This window comes from Musa acuminata, chromosome BXJ2-4 (assembly GCF_036884655.1).
Source record: "Musa acuminata AAA Group cultivar baxijiao chromosome BXJ2-4, Cavendish_Baxijiao_AAA, whole genome shotgun sequence".
NCBI classification, from domain to species: domain Eukaryota; kingdom Viridiplantae; phylum Streptophyta; class Magnoliopsida; order Zingiberales; family Musaceae; genus Musa; species Musa acuminata.
Window position 1 is genome coordinate 3,139,924 of NC_088341.1, and position 24,810 is coordinate 3,164,733.

At 38.6% G+C, this 24,810-nt stretch overlaps 4 protein-coding genes across 5 annotated transcripts; all 4 read right to left on the bottom strand.

Moving 5' to 3' along the window:
- Positions 1-502: 502 nt before the first annotated feature.
- Positions 503-4,933, bottom strand: LOC103980136 (ADP-ribosylation factor GTPase-activating protein AGD12). 2 transcript variants are annotated; one of them, XM_009396418.3, is made up of 9 exons: positions 4,800-4,933; positions 3,864-3,942; positions 3,105-3,189; positions 2,785-2,860; positions 2,201-2,364; positions 1,984-2,113; positions 1,774-1,896; positions 1,592-1,687; positions 503-1,014 (listed from the first exon to the last, which is right to left on the bottom strand). In XM_009396418.3, exons 2-9 carry the CDS (start codon positions 3,901-3,903, stop codon positions 733-735), a joined length of 996 nt encoding a protein of 331 aa, XP_009394693.1. In that variant the 5' UTR covers positions 3,904-3,942; positions 4,800-4,933; the 3' UTR covers positions 503-732. The 2 variants fall into 2 exon arrangements, with proteins under 2 accessions (XP_009394693.1, XP_018680931.1); XM_018825386.2 differs by having other exon boundaries at positions 3,864-3,949; positions 4,800-4,841.
- A 2,550-nt stretch (positions 4,934-7,483) lies between these two features.
- On the bottom strand, positions 7,484-8,644 carry LOC135609506 (nuclear transcription factor Y subunit C-6-like). The gene is made up of 2 exons (XM_065102846.1): positions 8,518-8,644; positions 7,484-8,276 (listed from the first exon to the last, which is right to left on the bottom strand). Exon 2 carries the CDS (start codon positions 8,222-8,224, stop codon positions 7,709-7,711), a length of 516 nt encoding a protein of 171 aa, XP_064958918.1. The 5' UTR covers positions 8,225-8,276; positions 8,518-8,644; the 3' UTR covers positions 7,484-7,708.
- Positions 8,645-9,603: 959 nt separating this feature from the next.
- On the bottom strand, positions 9,604-15,034 carry LOC135609507 (subtilisin-like protease SBT5.3). Its single transcript, XM_065102847.1, has 11 exons — positions 14,865-15,034; positions 14,653-14,768; positions 14,473-14,570; positions 14,215-14,379; positions 13,575-13,683; positions 11,389-11,920; positions 11,196-11,293; positions 10,857-11,102; positions 10,664-10,778; positions 10,365-10,578; positions 9,604-10,301 (listed from the first exon to the last, which is right to left on the bottom strand). Exons 1-11 carry the CDS (start codon positions 14,964-14,966, stop codon positions 9,742-9,744), a joined length of 2,355 nt encoding a protein of 784 aa, XP_064958919.1. The 5' UTR covers positions 14,967-15,034; the 3' UTR covers positions 9,604-9,741.
- Positions 15,035-21,114: 6,080 nt separating this feature from the next.
- Positions 21,115-24,440, bottom strand: LOC135608907 (vacuolar protein sorting-associated protein 32 homolog 2-like). Its single transcript, XM_065101968.1, has 7 exons — positions 24,312-24,440; positions 24,127-24,226; positions 23,013-23,112; positions 22,191-22,276; positions 22,006-22,097; positions 21,638-21,752; positions 21,115-21,554 (listed from the first exon to the last, which is right to left on the bottom strand). Exons 2-7 carry the CDS (start codon positions 24,196-24,198, stop codon positions 21,363-21,365), a joined length of 657 nt encoding a protein of 218 aa, XP_064958040.1. The 5' UTR covers positions 24,199-24,226; positions 24,312-24,440; the 3' UTR covers positions 21,115-21,362.
- Positions 24,441-24,810: the final 370 nt, after the last annotated feature.

The following is a 24,810-nucleotide window of genomic DNA, read 5'->3' on the forward strand; positions in this document are numbered from 1 at the left end:
TTCAATCCCTCGTCAAACATGTCGATTTACGTAGGTTAATGACTGCTTTAATTTTAGGAATATATATATATATATATATATATATATATATATGATCGGAAAAAAGATCGGCAATTGATGGGACATTTTAACATGAAAACTTTTCTAATGATATATTTGTATGTGATCTTTTTTTTTTCCAAGCAAGAGATAAATTTTATTTCTTCAAAATTTAAATAAAGATCTGTGAGTTGAAGTTTAATATCATGTCCAAACCAGAAGGCCAATTTTTCTTTCAGTATACATTTAGATTTTCAGGTAAAATTAGCTAAAATTGACTGACCAATTAGCTGGTCTATTCCCCTCCATAAAAGTATGTACTACTTTAAATATGATCTTTATCCAACAAAAATTAATAGGTGAATTGATGGACACAAGATTTCTTTGTTATCAATTTGGGATATGCATGGCACAATATATATAACCAGAATTGACTAAATATAGATTACCATTTGCCGGCGTATGAAATGAAGACAACATTCATGGATGGCTTATCAAGCTTATCTTTGATGGTTCTAAAATTGTTACCGACAGACAAAATATATCCAGGATGATCCAAATTGAGACAGACAGGCACAGAATTATCGGAACAGAAGAATGAATCACCATTTATGCATGTTACAGTTCACTATGCAGCAGTCGCAAAGTCAAGGAAAATGGTGATAGATTTCGGATTATGATAGTGTTAGTGATTTATTGGGCCAAGGGAATCCATTCCAGTTCTAGATCGATCCCTCCAGATTCAACATTTTGTAGCTTCAGTGACACCTCCTGTTTAACCTTCCCATCAATGATGTTGATGGTGCTATCTCTGATGAGAGCATTGTCATTTGACTGCAGCCACTTCCCAATTTGCATGTCAGCAAGCAAGTCAGGATCACCGAATGCTGTAGCGGCTGTGATCATCGGCTGGAGGTTCACATCAGCTTCACCCATTATATCATTGGAAGAGAGCACGTCTTGATCAAATACTTGCTGTTCAGTGAACAAAATGGAATCAAGAATCTATATTTGTTGAAAAAGACATCTTACTAATCCAGTCAGATGCATCACTCCATAAATCTTTATAATTTTTTGTGCTAAGCAGATTGGAATATAGCTGACTTCTGAATTAATATTAAGCAAGACAGTGTTTTGGATCAACATTAGAAACACAAACAAAAAGAAAAGCCAGTGAATTGGTGTATTTTAGCATATTATACCATGAACTTTGTGAGCTCATATTTTAGGGTGAAGATATAACATGTTAGTGGTTTTTATTTTTTGAAGAAAAACAATTGGACATCATTGGATCATGTTACACATTTCAGATTTGTTGTGGAATCAGATTCTAGTACGTAATATGATTGGTCATCTGTCAGCATTAGACTATCTTAAAGTCCTACATTGAATCATATATTGAGAAGCTCATGAATGCAAGGATGAACTCAAAAAGAGCAATATTTCCTCAAACTACTGAAATTGACATCTAAAACCTAGTAAAAAATCTGTCTGAAAATTGGAACTTGATCTGTGTGACATGATGCAGAACCGAAGCAGAGATAATTCTTACCACTTTCAGGGCTCCATAGTTTTGAGGAACTGATAGCTTAAGCTCCTCATTCCAAACTGGATTCAGGTCGCTCTTAATAACAGCCGTCTGGGCTCTCTGCAGAAATCCATCATCTAATTAACCTTAGATAAGAAAAATAACTAAACAAATAAACGTTTTCATGCTAACAATTGAAAACTCACCTGTTGTCCAAGAGTCAAAACAACATAGGGGTCACTACTTCGCACATCTCTAACTGCTAAATTAGTGCCTTTAATCACTTTAACATTCAGTATGCCAATGAACTCCACCATCCCTGCCTGAGACTAATCCAGGATCATGTTGTTAAGGTAACGTAGATAGAGGAATATATTTTTTCAATTTTATAATAGCATGATATGTTTAGATCGTACTGTTTTATTTACACTTGCAGAACCAGAAACACTGTCACTGTCCTTCCCAGAACCACAGGTTGTTGAAGTATTTTTTGAAGGAACAATACGTAGACTTGGTTTGAGAAATTCTTGCAACTCATACTTGGACCTGTTAACTCCAGAAAAGTTGTTTTGCTTGAGGGCTCAATCACTCTGTGGGAGAAACATTACAAGTCGTCCTTTTATTATCAATTACCTAATGAAATTTGCTCTTTCTTCATAATTGGAATCTGAGTTAGGCTTGGCATATCCCTCAGGAAGAAAAGCCTCATAAATTGCATTGGCACAAGAGTTTCCACCAACTTCTATCATAGAGTTGATTTGCACATCAGACCATTCATCTAATGTTACGGACAGAACCTGAGTCATGATCCCGACATAGTGGAAGAATTAAGAATGAAGCTTTAAGAAACAAAAAGCAAATTGTAGAGTCATAGAATCATCTTGATAAAGTAGTGTTGATAAACTGAGATCGAGAACATCTCCGTTGCTGATTGGAAAAGAATAATGTCAAACAACATATTTGAAGATGTACATATTTTTTAAAAGATAATAACTTTCTAGATTAGATGGATGGATTTTTACCAATAAAAGAACCAAATATGCATGCATAGTTAAAAATACAAAAAAAATCGAAAGCTTGACTATGTTGTGTCATCAGTACTCAATTAGTTGATATTAAAACATTCATGCATTTTCTGAAAAACAAAAACATTAGTTCATGGAATGTGAATGATCAACTAGTATTCAAGTATCTATGTCATCAATACTGAATGCTACCTTTGAGATATGTGTGCCCAGGTTTCTATGTACACCGCTACATTTTAGGCATATAAATACCCCAATATTGGCAGACCTGTAGACACAAGCAAAATATTATGCATAGAATGGGCTTTACTTAACTCATCAACATGCCTATGAAAGTATATTGCAAATATGTGAATACCAGCTTTTAAATCATTATTGTTTCATATATATATATATATATATATATATATATATATATAATATTAAGAATATTGAGATTTGAAAGCCCACAATAATATTGAGGTTATAAGAAAACAAGATGAATTAAGAGTAAATTTGCAGTCATGACTTACGCCCACTTCGGATCAGGGGCACCACAGTCAGCACAAATACGGTTATCACTTTTAAGCAACAACTCCTTCAATTTTTGCCTCTTACCTGTTACAAAAATAAGATTAGTCCTTCATATCTCATAAAACCAGCAGAAGACTGAAGCATAATTTTCAGACAAAACAATCTCAAAATTTGGAGCATAAAGTCCTTTGGCTCATAACAAAAGCCTTTGGTAAGAATATTCAAATATGTATTTCATATATAAAGTTGTCAAGCAGTATACTCAACCATGTGAAGAGATATCTCTTTTCCAATTCATGCCTCATGAAATAATTAAATTGTCTTTTTGTGTGTAGTGTATATATATATATAATTGAGCAAGTGTGTCCAGACAAAACTACAGATAAAAAAATAATCATATATAATTCAATATAATATTCCATTTGTAAAAGAAGCAAATATGGTGCTTAGATAATTAATTGATCCAGTATAATATGTAAATGATAAAATGAATTGAACATATAGAGAAAATAAGATGAGTTGTAAACTATCTTGTGGTCATATGATGGCTAAATCTCCTTCCAAATATCTTGAAAGAATAAATCAGTCTTATACAATTTGCATCCTGGTCTCACAAACATAATGCACTTTTTGATAACTTTGGAAACTTTATCTACATGGCATTTCCCGTCAATACAATATCCATGACAAGTATAGTTTGAAGCAATCAGAAAATTTCAATGTAAAATTGATTGATCAAAAAGAACTATTATCTTTACTCGAGGTAGATTTCCCATGATCATAGTTGTGACCGCTCATCCCTGCTTCAGCAAATTTTGATCACAGATTTCTCTTGACCTACATTCTCAAGTCATTAGAAAAGAATGAATAAGATGAGTAAGTAATTCTATTTGAGCCCGTTCATATATATGAATGTGATCTCAAAGCCATTCAAAGTCTTAAACACAACAGAAGAAAACGAAAGCATAACTGCATAATCCTAAAACATTTGTTTTCAGAGACACCACAAAGCCCGAAGAAGATGACTCTTTTTCAACAGCTGAAACAACCATCAGAAGTCAAATGAGTTCATGCAAAATGTAAGAAGATCAAACTACAATAATTTGTACTGTTATAGTCCCGGACTATACCGAACAATTTGAGCTAAATCAAAGATAACTGGAGCTAAATAAGAGATCAGATAAGCCTGAACACGATCAGGGTAGAACATTCTAATTGGTACATCATTCTCAAAACAATCTAGCACTACCTTGTCATTAATCGAAACAACCTTTTACAGGAATGATGGTCGACACAAACCGTTACGAAATAGGTAATAATTTGGTTCCAAATCGACGGTAGATGATCGACAAAGCACAAGCAACATCGAGAGCCCAAACGACAAATTCATACAGACACGAGCATATTCTGATGGTGCTTAATCCGAATCTCCAAAGGAAGGAAATGGGGCAAATTTCCTCGAAATTAGAAACAGAAAAAGGGTCAAGAATCGGAGTCTCAAAGCACAAAAACGCAATAGAAAGATCAAATCTTTACGAAATAGCAACAAAAACCCAACAAAAGTCAAGCCTTTCAACCAGCGATCAAGAGAACAAAGAGGGAAACACCGAAAGTTAATAAACGCCTCCCGAAGGTAAGCACGACATCCAAAATGCGATCGAGGGATCAGAGCATGGAACGATCTCTGTTCTCACCCCGGGTTTTCGAGGACGAACCGATCCAACGTAAGCTTCGAGCAAGCCAACGAGATCGCCGAGGCCATCGACCTTTATGGATCAGCTTGTTTCGACGGGGTAACCGGGAAGCCGAGCCGCGTCGTGAGATCGCGGACCCAAGAGGTGGGTCCCACGACGATGTGGCGGTCGATTTGTGTTTTCATATAAGTCCTCGATATTTTTCCTATTTCTTCGTATTATTTGATCTTTTGACGGCAACGATATTTTTATTCTCTCATGACTGCGTTGGATCGATGTCCACGTGGCCCGACTGGGTTTTGTCCACTCATCGTTGACTGTATTGCCATATATACTATCATATGCTGAGTCAGAAAATCGAAAAAAATAAATAAATCCTTAATCGGTTCAATTAACTAATTAGATTGAAGTCTAAAATCTATTTGCTTGGAAATAAAAATACTGTTCCGTAAGACAAATCATTCAGATTGGTTGGTTAAGAAGACTATAGAGAGCCTCTTAACACCATCAAATAACAATTTGGGTAATCTACCGATGTAATAGAATATATATACCAACAGCCAAAAACAAAAGCAAAGAAAAATGGTACCAATCCATATGCCGGATATAAGGATCAATATTGAGACCTTTGGATCTAAGCACAGGATTCAAGAACATGCTTGCCATGAGTTACACAAAAGGTCATGTCCATCACATATCATGATCAACAAGTTCAAGTCTCCATTTGGAGTTCTACTCACAAAGGGCACAAATAATGCATATCTCACCGCCGCAAGATCAAGAAAGTAGAAAGCATGCATGAATAAAAGGGTCAAACAAAAGAACCGTCGAAGCCGCAAAAGAACATATTCCAACAACAACAAGTTCAAGTCTCCATTTGGAGTTCTACTCACAAAGGGCACAAATAATGCATATCTCACCACCACAAGAACAAGAAAGTAGAAAGCTTGCATGAATAGAAGGGTCAAGCAAAAGAACCCTCGAAGCCGCAAAAGAATATATTCCGACAACAAGAAGTTCAAGTCTCCATTTGGAGTTCTACTCACAAAGGGCACAAAAGATCAAGAAAGTAGAAAGCATGCATGAATAGAAGGGTCAAACAAAAGAACCCTCGAAGCCGCAAAAGAACATACTCCGACAACAACGAGTTCAAGTCTCCATTTGGAGTTCTACTCACAAAGGGCACAAATAATGCATATCTCACCACCACAAGATCAAGAAAGTAGAAAGCATGTATAAAATAGAAGGGTCAAACATAAGAACCCTCGAAGCCGCAAAAGAACATATTCCAACAACAACAAGTTGTGTTTCAAAATGAAGTTAGCAGGAACTTTTTTGAAATTATTGACACATACTTCTCAATGAGATTAATGATATCAGTCAAACAACAACATACCAAAGAAAGTTTTGTTCCAATTACAAAAGACCAAATGACTGGTTCATTCAAACTTCATGGCATTGCTTGACGGTCGATATTACCACATCCAACTAAGCCTTGAAACATTTGAACTTCAGAACTTGAACAATTACTGCAGTCCATAACTTTAACTTCGCATCTCACGGGGACTATCCTGCATGGCCTAGTTTCCTTAATCCTCCGTATGCATTAACATTACCACAATATTCCCAGGAAAACTAATAAACCCAGTGATGTCAAGAGAAGAAACTGAAAGAAACAGTGCAAAAACTACATGACCTGTTCATAAAAGATAACATTCTCATCTACCAAAAACGAGTATACAACATAAATGACTTCAGTATAAACAAACAAGAACATGTACACCTGTACCAAACTGAGAGAGTCAATGGATCATTGGCACATCATCACCTAAGAACTGTCATTGTTTTTTTCTTTTCCATTTACTTAAAGGCAGAGCACGATCAGTTGCAGGTTTCACTTTTAAACCAAATTAGGTTCCAAAAAATCAGCTAAAACCAATAAAATTAAGAATAATGTTCCAAACCAGTGGATAATATAAAGAAAAAAAGGGCATATGCTCCAGAACACAACAACCCATAAACTCAGAACAAGGTACTGATTCTCCAATATGAAGATGCTAACAAGAGAATGAGCTTCGTTGACTAAATAGCACTATTATATCCAGTTTTCATGATTTTTAAGTTTTGAATGCGGAAACCATTCCTCCCTTACTTGAATTCAAGTGTAAATTATCCCACATTTGACACATCTGTTTCACCAGATGTCCATACCATACTTCCTACTCTATCCAAGAAAGGAACATGGACATCAACATCAGCTAAATATAGAGGATACTGAAACAAGGAAACAAATTGCTTTAGCAAAAGCAATACAAACACCACCTGAATTACATAGATCAGAAAGATAACATATCACTCATTTCATGTGTGGAAGATTATATAGAGCAGAAAGATAAGATATCAGTGACTAGCTAATTGTCATACTCGTCATGAACATATAGATAGTTCTAACACATTCGACAAAGAAAAGTAAAGAAAATGTGTAAGCAAGTTTCTAATTCATATCATTCGTGGTGTGCTTGCAAGTGCACACATCACATACACTAGTGATAATATCTCTCAAGCTCCTTATGTCAACTAATTCTTTGCTCAAAATGCTTGTGCAAGTAAATGTTCCGTTGATATCAATCTAATGATGCGATTCTAGCTAATCCACAGGTAACGAACCTAAAAGAATCAAGATCTATAGCAGCACATCAGATAATATATGCTTGTCATAAAATTACATGCAATAAAACCACCACCAAGAACTAGTCACCAGCCATGGTAAGCAAGTTCTAGTCGAAATTAGATTTCAGTTAACATCATTACAACAGGCTTAACCCCATAACCTAAGTCTATAATCACACTAATCCATTCATGCAAACGAGAATGCAGAGGGATTACTCAGATTCACATTGCCTCCGCTGCTACTTTGGGACATAGTAGTAGGAGAGGGGGTCAGAAGGTGGGGCTCCAAGAGCGTGGGCAACATCTTCCTTCCCTTCCTCCCTCGGCACGATATCGATGAGAAAATCAAACACATCAGTGCGGCTAATTGCCGCCGCAATGTCATTCTTTTGCAGCGTCCGCCGCTTGTTCTCCTCCGCGTGAGCCCACGACCTGTGGGTGAGTTCCAGGATGAACATCTCACAGGCTCGGGCGAACACCACGGGAGCCTCGGCGGCGATCATGCGCACGTCCTCGTCGGCCTTCATGATCTTCTTGATCCGGGCGAGCGGCAGGCTGTGGTTCCGGAAGTCGGTGGTCTGCTCGATCTCGCGGTACTGGTCGGCCCAGAACATCTGGAGCTGCTGCTGCTGCTGCTGTTGCTGCTGGTGGTAAAGGTTCTGGTAAGCCTGGTAGGTGCCCGATGCGGCGGCATAGGGGACCCCGGTGGCGACGCCGATCACCGGAGGGGCGGGGTGGCCAGGCTGCTGATCCATTCCCGCGGACCAAAACCCTAGCTTTGGCGCAAACCAGATGCCAAGATCTCACCTTTTCAAGAAAAAAACAAGTCAAAATCTGAACTTTCAGCAACGAAACATAGAAATCTCAAATTTTGATCCGACTGATATCAAAAGGGGGAAGAGAGGGAGGGATCTGATGGAACGTATCAAGGGAAATATTGCAGGCAATCGGCGAGTGGATCGCGAGGGGCAAGGAATGTCACAGAAGAATCATGGAACAAAATCCAAATGAGAAACATGATCTTGTGCAGAGGAGACGGAGTGATTACCTGTTGGAAGGGGAATCGAAGCGGAAAATAGAACACAATTGGGAAGACATGGCAGAATAGGTGAAGTTTTCAGGAAGAGGCCGCTTGTAATCGGGTTCGGGTTCGGGTTCAGAAATCTCCACCAATGCATTAATCTGTACCCGACCCGTAGGGTGGACTTGTTTGGCAAGACAACTCATCATGGTTGGGCCATGAAGCCATTACTAAACTTGTTTGGGTTTTAATGCGAAAAAGCCCTTTATGATAACTTAATTTTAGATCCGACGGTTTTGGTTCTACAATCTACGATTATGATTCTATCGAATTTGGAATAGAAACTGAACTGATTTTTAATATTTAATATTTAGTATTTAATTTCAATTTTAATTTTTTTTAACAAAAAATAATTTTAATTTTTTAGTTTTTTAAAATACTCTTTCGATTAACTTTTTATCATCATGTTGTTGGAAGGAGGAACAAATTTATTATTTACAGAGATGTTTGATCGATTCAAAACAGAATCAAAATTATTTGTTTGAGTTATGGTTTTATATTAGCCACCACAATAAAAACACCATCAAATCTGCTCAAAAATACTATTAAATGATCCAAATAAACTCCTATTTCCAATTATAAGTTTAAAAATATGATATCATAATAGTCCAAAGATGTATAATATGACATCACTTATAATATTTTTCAATAACATTTATAGTATATTTTAGTGTTTTCGGTACACTATAAACGCTATTGAAAAATATTATAAACGAGCCAGATGAAAATACTGTAATAATTTACAATTGATAAAAAATAAATAAATAAAAATTTAAGAGTATTTTAAACATTTTTAAATAAAAATATTGTTTGTGGAAAAAAAAATAAAAGAAGAGTACCAATCGAAGAAAAAAAAACTCAAAATACAAGCATTTTATTTAAAAAAATCAACCAAATTAAAAATTCTCTCTAAAATAACCTTTAAAGTTTAAGTAGTATTTATTATATGTATATGTTTTCATTTCTGTCTTATAAGTTTCTTTGTAATATACTTCCATTCAAATATTACATACACATCATGTGTACCAGACAGAAGAAATGGTAGAATTCGGCTAAAGCTAGATCTTGTGAAGCTTTATTCATCTTCCAATGAATCCAACCACCAGACTGGCACAAATCCAGTGCACAAGAATCACAAAACCACAAGAAAAGAATGCCAGAATCCTACTACTATCTTATCCCTTGTCGTTCTCAAGGCTCCCATGAGCCGCTGGAGCACTTCACCACCAGTGGACTTCTCACATAGTGTTTGCCATCCGACCATATCAGCCCACCAAACACATACCCTCCACCATCTGTCTTCCCTTCTTTGATCCCCGCAGTGACTTCAAATCTCTTCTCCTCACCGACCTTCTCAAACGTAAGGCTTGCCGGGCTCACGGTGACCGAGACGCCTCTCGGTTCCACCACCCGAACCACGTACGTGCCCGGTGGGCCAACGTTTTTAACCACGCGAGCCACCTTCGTGGAGGATTGCAGGTCAGGGATGGTGATCGACGGATAGTTCAGGTCTCTGATGTGAAGCGGCGTGGAGGGGCACGCGTACGGTTCGCCGTTGAACATGGCGAGCTGGGCGGTGGTGTAGCCGAGGGAGCACAGGAAGTCCAAGTAGTCGGCCGTTGTCATGTCGTAGACCAGGCCGGGATCCATGGCGTGGTTCGGCCGTACGTGGCCGGAGCCGTAGCCGAGCGGGGTGGCCTTGTTGAAGGATGAGTTCAGCATCGGCTCCTTCATGTTGTCCCGTGTTCTCGCTGCGTCGAGAGAGAGGAAATCAAGCTTGTGGCAAAGGTAGGAGGATTACGCAGAATCCTTACCGGTTGTCATAATTGCAGATTTGATCGCAGCGGGACTCCAATCTGGATGGAGAGTCTTGAGGAGGCCTGCAACTCCAGATATGTGGGGGCAGGACATGGAGGTGCCGGACTCGGCGTTGAAGGCAACACGACGACCGTCGAAGACAAGACCCGTAGGCCCGACTGCGCCAGAGTAGGCAGCAAGAACACTCACACCTGGTGCAGTGACATCAGGCTGCACGCAATGGGGAAGGTGTTCGTTCAGCTAAACAATGGAATTAACCGGACTGCATCACCAACCATGAGAAGAAGGTACAAACCTTAAGGATCTCAGGAGTGATGGTATTTGGGCCTTTGGAGGAGAATGCTGCCATGAACGGTGCTGGTTTTGCTCCGAGCTTTGTCTTCGGCCTCGTAATGTAACCCAGCGGTGACCTAATTGCAGAACATAAGTTTCCAGACCGTCAAAGTTACAAGACTATGGTTCATTGCAGAGGATGAAGGAAGGCTTACTTGGTGGATCCGAGGTAGGAGAAGAGGGTGAGGCCATCAGAGTAGGTGATGTGAGTTGCAGGGAGGACATGCGCGTCGGCTACAATTTCATTCCCGTTGTCGACATCATTTGCAAGAACCATTCCAATGCCACCAGCCTGATGAACTGCCTCTCCCTTCTCCACTCTCGCAGTGATGCCGCGGAGGCATACAACAATCTTCCCCTTCACCTTTGCTGGATCCAGAGATCCCAAGTAGCACAACCTACTGCAGAATCGAAAGAGAGAGCATGTAAATTTGTAGTTGCTACATTTTAACGATCATGTTGCATCGAGGAGGACTTTATGACTGTTCACTTACGCCTGCCGTGCTGATGCGTTGACCAGTTTGGCTTCTGCAGAGCTGATCAATGGGTAGAGCCTTTTGCCTGGCAATCCCTTGGGTGATAGGCTCTCTCCCTGTGAACACGGAAGAAAGAGTGAGACGGGTGTGCATGTCAAGGACATGTGATGATCTGGTGAACAAAAGCAGAGTCGATACGATGGAACACAACCTTAATCCTCTTGTCGTCGAAGACAATAACAGAGGGGAACTGCCTGTCCATGGTGCTTGCTCCCACAGTAAACATCCAAGGAGACAAGTTTGAGACGGTGGCAAGGTTCGGCCCCGAGTTGCCGGCGGAGGAGACCACCGTGATCCCCTTCTTCACAGCGTGGAACGACCCGATGGCCAGCCCATCCTGGAAATAGTCCACCGGGTCTCCACCCAGCGAGACGGAGATCACGTCGATGCCGTCACGGATCGCCGCGTCGAAGGCCGCCAGGATGTCGGCGTCGAAGCACTCGCTGCCGTTCACCGGCGGCCAGCATACCTTGTACGCAGCGACCCGGGCCCAGGGGGAGCCGCCCTTGGCCGTGCCGTTGCCGTAGCCGAAGATGTTGGCGCTCGGAACGAACCCGCCGCCAGCGGTGGAGAGGGTGTGCGTCCCGTGCCCGTCGTAGTCTCGCGGAGACTTGAAGGTGGCGTTGAGTGGCCCAACCAGGGCTTCATAGCCCTTGTTGAAGTACCTCGCTCCGATCAGCTTCCTGCATCCAAGAATTCGAGATTGGTAGAGATGAGAGAAGGCCTCACAAGATCGATCATGTGTTGCAACGAAGCAGAAGCTGATCCAAGTGACAGATCCATTGTTTCGATCGAAGCTGCCATGATAGTTTCTACAATGCTGCATGCGTGAATGCAGCAAACATGTAAGAGTATACATTATGTACACGTGTACGTGTACATGTATATATAGCGTATATGAGTAAGCTGATATGTAGAATTGTCTTCTTTGTCTTCTTCTTCGTAATATCTTCTTACTGGAATTACTAAAATATGTGTGATTGGATGGAGAGATCTGCCGATCTAAAGTCAAAGATATAAAGAACAATTAATGATAACTTAGAAATACTTGGATCTGGAACATGGAGTGCTGCTTTCCAAAGTAGAAAAGAATGGTATGGTGGATTGTGCAGACCCTATGGAGTTGTATTCTATTGGGAGACCAAGCTGGCTCCTGTAGACATGGACAAATGGTAAGGGTTCCTTCTTTGCTGCTATTCTTGCAGCAGGAATGGATCCACATTAAAGCAATGCCACATGAACCATATTATATGAAGGAAGACATTGAAGGTTCTTTATGGATCTCAAGTTACAGCCACCTTCCTTGGCCTCTTTGCGGACTTTGAAGAAACAGACAATTCTTAAAAGAAAGGGAAATATCATCGGAAATAGACATAGGACTTGTAAATATTCTCCAAGTGTTGGAATATTTTCACAACTGCAACAATAACTCATTGTTGCTTCACAATCTTTTTGTTTTTTGTTTTCTTATCTTCTGACATTTAGCTGGAACAATTGAACATTCATAAGTGCTAGCAGATGGATTCTAATATTGTTTCAGTGAAATAACAAGAAGAAAAAAAAGCTGAAGCATCTGAACTGGATACTAACTTTGTCATTCCTAATCATTTTTCTTTCAGTAAGGTTCTCTTGTGCCAGATATTTCCTGGAAGAAGTGCTTAGGGTTAGAGACAGATTTGGATACATTAGGATGGTATGTACTTGTAAACGAAAAGAATGATTGACTCTGATATGCTGTAGCTGACAAGAATTTAACTCACTTTGATGGCCTAATGATAGGAGTACTATATCATAAGATTCAGAAATTAAAAATGTCCAATGCAAATAGAATGCCACTTTGCTATATGAAATCTTCTCCCTCCTGATAAAGGAGATGAACATTTTAGGTTGATACGGCTAATTTGGATGACTGAGATCATGGGAATCCAGATAACTGTGCATATTCATGATGCTTTATACATTTATAGGAGCTTTCTTGCCCCACTGTCTACAAAGAACAGTAATACCTTGACAGAGGTGCAGAAACAGCAAAGCCTACTTGATTTACTACTGTTTACCTAGAAAAATATTGAACTAACAAGATCAATACAATTACTGGAAAAGACTCTTGAGTAATGTGATGCTAGTAAGACATAATGAAGAGAGGAACAAAAAGAGTTCATAAGCTGTTCATTATATAGTAGTAATATGGTTCTACTCTTTATCTCTCTACAAGATTTTAAGATGAGGAAAGACAGGGAGAAGTGGTATGCACCTACTAGAAAGGGCAGTGCCTTTACCAATTATTGGTCCAGAATAAATTCTAAAGCTGAGGAAGTAAAGACTGCAGAAATAGACCTGTTGCATGAAAAGCTTTCATCAAAGTCATTCTGGCAGATTCCTTTCCACTTTGATGGAATTGGTCCCAAGCCATCATCCTTGAAGCTTTGAGCCTCCGGCCACACACCTACACATCCAGAGTTACAATCAAATGGAGCTCAGAAGATTTAGCTTGCAGTCCATATGAGTGATGATGCCAAACCAAAACCAGTAAAAGCTTGCATTGGTAGAGCATTTAATCAGTGAGTTCTCCTTTGACAAACGCCAAGTTTTGTGAAATCGATGACCAGCATGTGGGCTTCGCATCTCAGATTGATAGAACATGGGTTAGATTCAGAATCTGGATTAAAATACTTGATGTGAAGGACTCGAAGTAGATGACAATTAATGCCCCCTCGACAAATCAAATGCTTTATCTTATCTAGTTGCAGCAAACGAAAATTCTGAGCATCTTAGACAATAAACCAGTGAATTATCTATCGTCAAAGAAGGAAATAGAAGGTAAAAGATCCCATCAATGGCACATGAGGAATGGCATTGTGATGTAGACGATGTGTAAAGGACAACGATTACAGAAGCTATGAAAGAACTAGTTATTCTGGCAGTAGGGATGAGAGCTTTTCAGCAACAAGTCAAAGCTAGAACCGAATTGTGATACCGCTATCAAGATTTGCAATGATAGTGTCCTCGCCGAACCGAGCCTTTCTCCACAGTGATTGCTTTGGAACTCTGCCATCCCTCTCGAGGCCCAGGAATTCCCACGAATGGGTGGTGTGGAGCTTGTATCCTCGATTAGGAAACACTGAAACGACTCCAGGATACTCTACGACAGGAACAAAAACCAATGTTGGAATGAAACCATATAAAGATCTGAAGAATACCGGAGAAGGAAATGGGGTAGGAAGCGAAATGCTACTCGATATCTTCAGTGCCACTTGCTCCTCAAGGTAAGCTGCAAAGCCATTAATGTTGTGGGTGTAGGAGTAAAATATTGCGTCTTGGACCTTCTCCTTGCTGTTCTCGATCAACAACATCATATTCCAATCAGAACAAAACAGACCAACCAAAATCCAAAATTTCTATTAGAATTGCTTACTCCTCCAGCACTGAACCCAACAGCTCATAGTGAGACTCGGTTGCTCTCTTGGAACCTTCCCAGGAAGACGCTGATCCGGACCCGTGCGAGTGCTCGCCGAGGTACACCACATACGCCTGCGTCAAAGATTCGTCTTCAGAAGGCGAAAGGCAAAGAACCAGAAAAATACGATCTTTCGAGGAACGAGTGGGAGAAGAGAGTCAAGAAAATGCCTTCCTGGCAGCAAAAACGGGTCTTTGCAGTAGGAGAGAGTACAGGAAGGCAAGACGAAGAAGAAGAAGCGGAGCGGAGCTCCTCCTCGCGATGATCTCCATTTCTCTGGCTCTTCTGCGATCGAGAAGACTAAAGAGCGTGCTCTGTTTCCCCTGTTCCGGTTTTATATCTCTGAGAGCGAAGCAGCTTCCGATCATACTATTTATTGGTAAACGCCACGCCCCCAAAATCTCCTCCTTTTTTATCTTTTGGGCTAAATTAAGTCGGAAAAATTCAATCGGAACCTAACACGAATCAAATTGTGCATCTCTGAAGCCTAATTCCCGATTTGAATCGGCCAATTGTGACAATTAGGTTCATAATTACGATAAAAAATCAAGGATTATGAATCCGGTTCGAGTCGAGTCAATCATACATCATTTTGGAGTTCAATCCAATCAAAACGATTCGATTCAGAATAATGTGGCGATTGAATAGGTTAAGAACAATTTTCGCATGTTGTTTTTGGTTTGTTAGGATCGAAAAAGGTGGCTACTTGATGTTGAATTCTGTTAGCCATTTAATACATTTTTATCGTCCCCAATTAAAAATGTCCATAGATAATATATATATATATATATATATATATATATATAAAGAAAATAAGTAAATATAATGGCTACAAGCAATAATCTATTTTGATCCACTACGTGTCGTTTCGCATTAAGTATATCTGATGACGACTATTAATGAATATAAATAAGTATATATAATCCACATCTCGTTTTGCATGAGAACTGAACGTATGTCATTAAAGAAGTAATATACAAACGATTGATCTGTGAGGGATTTGAGGAAGTCGATTATGTTCTAATGATGTCATTTGACACACATTATCCTTGTAATTAGAGAATACGACTATATCAAAAAAGAAAAATGCATTTCTATACCCCCCCACACACAATAAAAAGGGCTTCAAAAGGGACCCACCCTTGGTCATGTCAAACATCCCTTTCACCTTGAAGGAGGACCCCACTGCCCATGATCAATGCCACCTTTTGTGTTTTTCCTGCTCTATCCCTTTTTTGAGTGTCTAAAGTACCATTCCAATGTATAATTAGAAGAAAATAGTATATGGACTCAATCATCGAGTAGTAGGTTTTTGTGGTAAGTCAGGAACAAGATTAATGGTGGTGTGGCTGCCTGCTTATAAGAACATGAATAATCTAAGTATGAGGTCTCTATTTTTGTTTGGCAAACAATGATCGCAGAATTCCAAGAAAGCTGCACGTAAAGACTTCAAGAACCACAACAAGAGCTTTGTTGATGGCGAACGTACGTACTTCATGTTCTTCATCATGCAGCAAATGAATCAGATCAAACGCATGAGAAGTTTTCCCTCTTCTATCTGTTCTTCGTCTCTATTGTTTCTGGGTAGGACTGTCGGATCTCCCATTCGCTGGACAAAGAGCTCCTCTACTCTACGCTCTGATCTCTCCACGTCATCCCCTCGTGAACATTACGTGTATGGAAAGCTTGTCAGAGTGCGGCAATGCAAAGCAGACACACTCTCTGTCTCTCTCTCCGTGCAGTGGCCACCTACCACTGGCCACGCCCACAGTGCCATGGCTGCACAATTCCTCATGTTGTGGGCACCAGAATAATGTCGACAAGCGTTACTGTGGAGATCTGTTTACTGAAAGCAACAGTGTACAAGGAGGGCCTGTGCTTCATCTGCCTTTGTCAACAACATGCCTTAGTTGTTGGTCTGTGTGAGCAAAGGTCTAACTTAGTCAAAGTCGGAAGTGGACAAAGGTCTAACTTAGCTTTAAGTATTAATATGAGCTTAAATGTTTTTGAATGAATGATTCAGACTCATTATCTGGTAGACTCCTCCTCCTCCTCCTCAAGAGAATTTTGAGCTTGATTCGAGATACACAAATGCTAATATCTTCTTTTATTGGATATAAAGGAATATTATTTTCAATTGGTTAGTCCTTTTTGCTCATGCCACCAAAATAGTTCATACTTCGACCAGAGGTTGACCTTCTAAACTTGATTTTTGGGTGTTCGGTCATGTACGGCCGTGTGTATTTCCGTCAAAATTTAGATTTTTTTATTTAGAGAAAGAAATCTGAAACATGCAGAATGATTCAGTCCAAAAAGCTTTCTGAAATGACTTGCTGGAGAATCCGCTTGAGCTGACACAGTTGGCTCATTCATCGTCAAGTTATATAGCACCTCAAAGTTGCTTAGATTGGAACCATTCCTAACGTGCAGAAGCTTGGCAAGCTCATGCAATGGTGGGTGTTCAGAGTAGAAAATGGAAGGATAGCTAGGGTTACTTTGTATACAGGCCAAGGATAAGTCATCCAGCCATTGGGTAACTCAGATATGAAGCAGCAAAACAGCTTGTTTTACTCCGCTTCTCCTGCAGATCACATGGAAGTAAGCTCTTGCTGTAAGTTAATGGACAGATATCAATGTTGTTGAGCAAATAAATGGAAGACAAAACAATGGAGAGACAAGGTGACTTCGGGATTGGTGATAATTAACCTGCAGTAAGTGATGGATTCAGCGGGAAGCATCATCCACATGCAATGGGCACACAGAACTGTGGAGAGATTTAGAGAGAGAAGGGAAGAGCCCTTGAAGTTAGGGTTGTGAAGAGCTAGTATACATCATGAATGAATAATAATGGCCTGAGTTCATTGGATTGAGTGTTCTGCATGGGATCAGAAGAAGGATAGGTCTCTTCAACCCTAAGCAAAGTTGGCAAAGAAATGGATGTATAACGCATCAGATGGGAACTTCGATGACGGCATGTGGCAAAGAGATTGAATCCAGATGTACTTAATGGTATATCCATAAAAATATAGTGAAGTGTTTATCTTCTTTATTGCATTTGCTTAGGTAAGCGTCGATCAAGTCTGGTCCACAGCATTCAATCGGAAACTTGGAGGGTAGCTAATGCGTTAGCTCCTAGGGATGGATTCCAGTGGTACAAAACACTGAATGAGAGGAACGACACAATGCCGTGAGACTATGCTCCGATGTCTCCTTTGATGTGCAACAAATTAATCTTGAATTGTTGCCAATGGGAAGTATCACTTTCAGAAAATGAATTGTTTAGTTTCATGCACACCAAAATTTGAATTTAGAAATAAAATTGTATCCAAGGAAATTTTTTTACATAGAAATTATTAAGGAAAAAATTAACATCAATGCTACCTTAGCGTAAATTTATTGTCAGAAGAATCTTGTTGACGTGTTGGTTAGCTTGATATAGTTTAAACATGTGCGTAAGATTATCCAAGATGAAAATATTGCACTTTCGAGGATCTGCCTTCATGAAGATCGAGGTCGGGAGAGGTTTCTCGATCCGATCCCTCTGAAGTTCAAGTTAGTAATCCGATGTTCCCAAATGTGAGTTTGAATAGTTTGAAAAAAGAGAGCCTCCCCTTATTTAAAATATATTTTTATACAAATGAGAAGAAAGTTTGGGATTGTCTTTCTTGTTATAAAGAAAAATAAGGAAGTTTTTAATTACCTTCCTTATCATAATGAACGAGAAGGAAGCTTGTGTTTTCTTGTTTTAAATCTTCATCCATGTAGGCACATGGGTGGACGGTGATTTGGATCTCACATGACAACCATATGTTGGCTAACAATAGATTTTTTATCATTTGTCTCCTCCCCAAAGGTATATTGCGGAGCTCTTACGAGATGGGTTCGAAGCATGCCATTTAGTTCATATGATTAGGGATCTCATCTTATAGGTCGGATTTTCTTGATTCAAGTGTCTTGGGTATGTTGGCCCTATGTTTTTGCGATAACGAATTTCACTTCGTGTAGGTCAGATTTCTCTGACTTGTACACCTTAAACATATTTTGTCCTACGTCTTTGTCATGATGAATTTTTCTTGATGTGGGTCGGGTTTTCCCAACATATACGTCTCGGGCGCATTTGGTCTTGCGTCTCCACTGTAGCAGATTTCTTTTTACACGGGTCGAGTTTTCGGCTTATGTGTCTCGAGTGTATTTGGTTTTGTACCTTGTTATAGTGGATTTTGGGTTGAGTTTTCTCAATTCACGTATCTCGAACGCATTTGTGCCTATGTTGCCATGACGGATTTACCAAAACCCAACTCATGCATCTTTGGCTCATTTATGTCTGTGCCTTTGCCATAGCAGATTTTTCTTGGTACGGATCAAAATTTTCTAATTCACAAGTCTCAAGCCCATTTGGGCCTATGCTATCGTCATAGTGGATTTTTCTTCACGGGTTTTCTTGAGACATCATCATAGAAACAATCACTAGTAGCAACATCAAGCCGCTATTACCTAGTAGAGCATCGCATGCAGTAGCCTCTCCTATGCTGATGACAAGCTCCGGAGCTTCTGACGCCTTGTGAGCCGTTGTTGCTTCCACGATGGTGTTCCTTCCCGCTATTGATAGATATTTTAGTATTTTTAAACTTAACGTCTGTTAATTATAGGGGTTAAAATGAACTTTAATTATAAATTATATATGTTATTATATTAATGATTTATTATGAGTCAGCATACAATGTAAATAGAGTCTAACGTCTATTAACTTAGATTTAATAAAAAATACTTATATGTTATATTTTTAAAAATATATGAGTTATTTTAGACATGAGTAAACTATAAGAGCTTAAGAGATCTATAACCAAAATCAAAGGAGTTAAATTGGATCTTAACTTAAATATCTAACTTATCAACTCAGTACAAATCACGGTCGAGAATTAGTGCAGGAGTATTACACATCCCCTCACCCTTCATCCACATTTTTCTCATTATTCCTGCTAGAAATATGCCAGTTGATTGGGTTGTAATTTTTAAGGTCTCATAGGCCTTTTTGTTAAATGTCATGAATGAAAAACTTGTCTGTCCTTAAGTGAGTGATATCAGACTACAACTACAACAGGACAAATATAATCTGTTCTGCAACAATGTTGGCTGTTATTCTCTATCCACACATCCAACCTAAGCTCCAAGATGTCTGAGAACAATCATCAATCTAGGAGTGACACTACAGAAGAAATCACTATAGAGAGCTTGCAGGGCCTAATCAGGTGGGGAAATCTCCCGCAGAAGTACAGTGAAGGATGAATGTGTCATTAAATGCTACCACAGACTGCCCAAGGAAGCCAAAAACATTCATCACTGTCATCCCTGTGCACATTATTTTCTTCTATAAGAATAGGATGACATTTATGTGCATCACCAGATATCTGATTAAAAATTGATATAATTTTCTGCAAGGAAGGACCTTTTATTAGATGATGATATGAAGACCAGAAGCCTGTTTCTTTCTGCTCATCAACAGCTGAAACTTATACACTGAAAGACAAATTATCAAGGGAATATAGACACCACTATTATAGAACAACAGATCATTTTTAAAAAGTCTGATCTAAGATGTAACTCAAACTTTTTGAATGACAAAATTATCGTTAGGACAACAAACTTATTAACTCGATGAGATTAATTTAGTAAGTCTAAACAAATAACGCGAGATTAATATAACTTGGAATCAAACCGTCGTATGATGTATGTAAGGTTACTACTTCTTGTAACAATATAGTCTGATGAGCATTAACTTGACGAATCTAAACACATTGATCTAAAATGCTTAAACTTAAATCGATGATAGTAGATCCATTTAATCCTATAACATTCAACTCAAATCTTCTTCTGCCTCCAATTCGGGATTAATTTTGGGTGTTACAAAAAATAAAGTAAAGAAGGAAGAAATATCACTCTGGAAAGTAGTAATTAACATGCATGTAAGAGAAAAATGCAAGGTAAATCTTAACTCTAAATGGCATCTTAATTGTTCCTTTTCAAGAGACTTCTTTTAGAAAAATAGACACAATTGTAGAAAAGCAATTAACTGTAGTAGCAGAAGAAGTAAAAGACTTTCAGATGCCACAACAAGCCAGTAGCTTTCTCCAAACAGAAAAGCATATCTTACAGTAGTAATAATTTGTGTCCATATTTTACTTGGCTCAATAACACAAGATAAACACACACTATAAGGATAAAAAAATTACATTTTTTATCGTGTGCCAAATCTAGAAACTGCTAAGTGCAAAATGCAAAGTGCAATCTATAAAAACCCCAAGAGAGAATGTATTATGCACCCACATCCAAAGTCCACAATCAAGTTCATTGAAATAGGATTTAGCATCTGTAACATTTCAAAAATTGCTCAAAGTTTATCAACCAGTCAGACCCATGCCCTGGTGTGTAAACAAAACTAAGCATGCCAAGTACAGTGTACATTAGAAGCAAACTAAGTTGTCACTATCTACTGAAAATACTAAGATAGGCAAAGAAGAAAAAAGATTTGTCTATTTTCACAGGCTCCTCAGTTGAACATGGACTTACTATACGTTTTCCATGAGTAGATTTTCTAGAAGAGTTCCATCAAACAATTTTATCACCATGAATTGCAAAGTCTTTATCTTTTCGACATACACACATTCGTCCTACATTGCCATCTCAGCTTGTAATGTTGCAAGTTCATCTTCTTCAGTAGTATTTTTCTGGTCAGCAGGCCTAGTTGGAGATGGAGAGGCAGGAACATGCACTGGAGGAAGAGGAGCAGTTGTAGCTGGCTGAAGCAGCTGCTCTTCCAACTCAGCACCCTCCAATTCTTCAAGTTCTGCTTCCAGTTCATCCTGAATCCCAATATGATTTATAAATCATCATGCAGGACAGCAAAAAGAAGTTGTAAAATGGACATAGTTTGAAGGATGAATACTTCATCAAAGTCAGTCGCAGGTCCAACTGGAGCAGATAATGCTTCCTGAATCTGTTTCATGTTTTCAGTCTGCTCATTAATTTCACTCAGTGTCTTGTCAACATCGTCAATATTACTGTAACAGAAAGCAATATCAATTAGCTACACATTTCTTCTCAGAATTAACATGTCAGAATCACAGAGCTACAGTTCGGAGCAGAACAAATAGTGATCAAATTTAACACAGGAAAGGAGTGACATAAAAACATATGCAACAGATAAGACATGCTCCAATCTACCAAAGCAGTAATGATAGGAATCTATGCAGGAAAACATAATATGACATGTCCAGTCAACATATATTCCAGGTAAACATCATATGCACTCACGTTGCCTTCTGCAGAGCCTTCAGAGCTGCAGTTCCAACTCTCATCGCATCAACAGTCGCTGTTGTAGCTTTTGCACCTTCCAACATTATCATCTGACAAAAATCAAACCCACAAAAACAAACTATCATAAACTTTGCTTGTGAGACACTCAGGAAATGCCATCTTTAATTGGAAAAAAGAACAACCTGATCATGAATCCGCAACTGGAAGTTCCCAAGCTGCTCAACTTCTTGTTCATATAGCCTTTTCCTTTTCAAGCATTGTATAGCAGCTACGATGTACAAAATAAAGATTTTCAACAATTATGTTTACAAACATATGATTGTTTTTACAAGTTATTCTCTAAATATATTACAAAAATGTATTATGAAATACATCAACACTGCTAAAATTGATGAGAAGATGCATGTGCGGTAGCTAAATAACATATAAAAAAAATCTTTCATAGGAAACTTCTGGAAGACACACGAGCTCATTTACATCAACTTTCCATTGATAAATTCACAATATAATAAATAGCAATCGGGTTACAGTACAAATGAAAATATCAAAACTGAATCAAGTCTAAATCATCAAGATGATATAGAACCACACCTCTAGAAGTTCAAAGCATGCGCTGCATGTATTGATCAATATAATACTTTTTCAACTCATACAAAAAAGATACCTATCAGACCTTGACGAATGGAAGCAACATAAAAATGGTCATATAGTAACACACCCAGTTTCACAAAACAATGTCTATAACATCAGTTATGTAACAAACATTAACTTTAAGACTAGTAGCAGAGCAGCAGTAATATGCATGAAGATGTACACATAATATCCTGGAAATAACTTAAGAGACAACTTTTGATTTCTAAGCAACATTTCCATAATGGTTCTGGTTTCAAGGAAAGCCATAACTAGATAGATCATTCTTCCAATTTAGCACCATTAGAATCATGGACAACTAACATAAGTAAGTAACCCACATGTGAAATCCAATAGCAAGTTGTAATAGCTACCTCTCTTGTTCTTTACTTTGGTAAATTCCTTGGCCTTCTCAACCTCAGTGGCCATCTTCTTCAGAAGAACTTTCTCTTTTTTCTCTAGCATCTCAAGTGTCTGAATTATGTATAACACCAGGAAGGAAGAGGTCATGTATCGGAGCAACTAAAATAATTTATATTTTACAAGTCACAATAAATAACCAAATCTGGAAGGGAAAATGCATAAACTCATGCAAATTGATGTGACAAACTATCTCTTCTTGTTTCATGCATCTAACATACAAATCTGTGAATATAACAAAGTTGAAAACACAAAATGATGGAACTTTTACATTGGATTGCTCAAACTAGTGTTATTAGCAAAACGTACCCCTAACTCCTTTTCATCCTACAGTCATGCTTCATGCACTATAATGCTACTGCATTTGTAGATGTTATGTTCAATAAATAGCATAGTTCGCTGATTAAATTTGTATTGCTATCTTGTAGCACAAGATTAAAATAAAAGAATATTCTGAAGAACTGCTCTCTTGTCACACACGCTTAAAATAAAACACAAATAACGAAGATATTCAAAGCCAACAACAAAAGTTCAAACTTTTCCAGCAAGCCTTCTCTTGCAAGTTCATACTAAGAAATTATAACAGGATGATTAAAGGATTAATAGAGCATCCCAAGCGCTGATGAATCAGCCACAAACACAGGTTTGGCCAGTGTAGCCCTCATGAGCAGGAAAGTGGGACATCGACCATCTCCTTTTGCCTCCTAGTTTATGTAATAACAAGCCTCCCTTCTCCTTTCAGTAGCTAAAAGAAAATCTTTCTTCTTTCTAATTCATCACAGCTTCACTTGTTTCTTCTTCTTGGAAGGATCCTTGACTTGCCAGTGAATACATCTTTCTAATTTATAGGATATGATTAGGGTTGCTTCTAATTCTTTTTCATTTATCTGCATCAATCCTTACTCCCATTCAACATGGCACAGTTTATTATCTACTACGAAAAATCTACCCACGGATGAAATCCAACAAAATGACATACTACATGAAGTTAAATCCACCATCTAGCGAGCATCACTCTTCAAACAAATAATCATCGATGACCAGCCATGAAGGGCAAATTAAAAGTACCTCATTCAGTTTATCCAGCGTAGCCAACGCATTCGGCTGCTCCTTGGGCTTTCCAAATAGCCTACCAAGCATCGTCTACTTCCTCCAGAAAACCTACAATCTGTGGAAAAGACGAAAATTTTGCAGCTTCAGCCCTCAATTTCCCTCCCCAAAGATCTCACTTTGAGCGATTCGAGAGACAGTACCGCGATAAATCTTCTGCCGATCGACACGAATCGCATAAAAACGCTGTGTCGGAGCTGCTTCGTCTCCGATCATGGTTGGTTGATGGTATGACCATTAGGGAAGACCGGCCAACTACTTATCAACTCGCGTGAAGACCACCAAATATTAACTTTTCCTTTACCTTCCATTATATATTACCACTGCAATGTATTTTCTTTGGGAGGGTAAAAAAAATAGAAGTTATTTATTTAGGACAAATAATACCTTCTTTGGTTTATTATTTGGCTTGGTGATTTATCTAGAAAAAAATTGTATATTTTCAGCTTTTAAACACTTAAAATATCCTTAAAAATATATAATTAATATTTTTATTTATTTATTTATTAGTAAATGATAAGCGATAAATGTGAATCTTATGATGATTTGATAAAGTAGCTAAGTTAGTCAACATCTTATTATCTTCCTTCTATATATGTTGACTAGCTTTAACTGATAGAATTTTTGACGATTATTATAAGA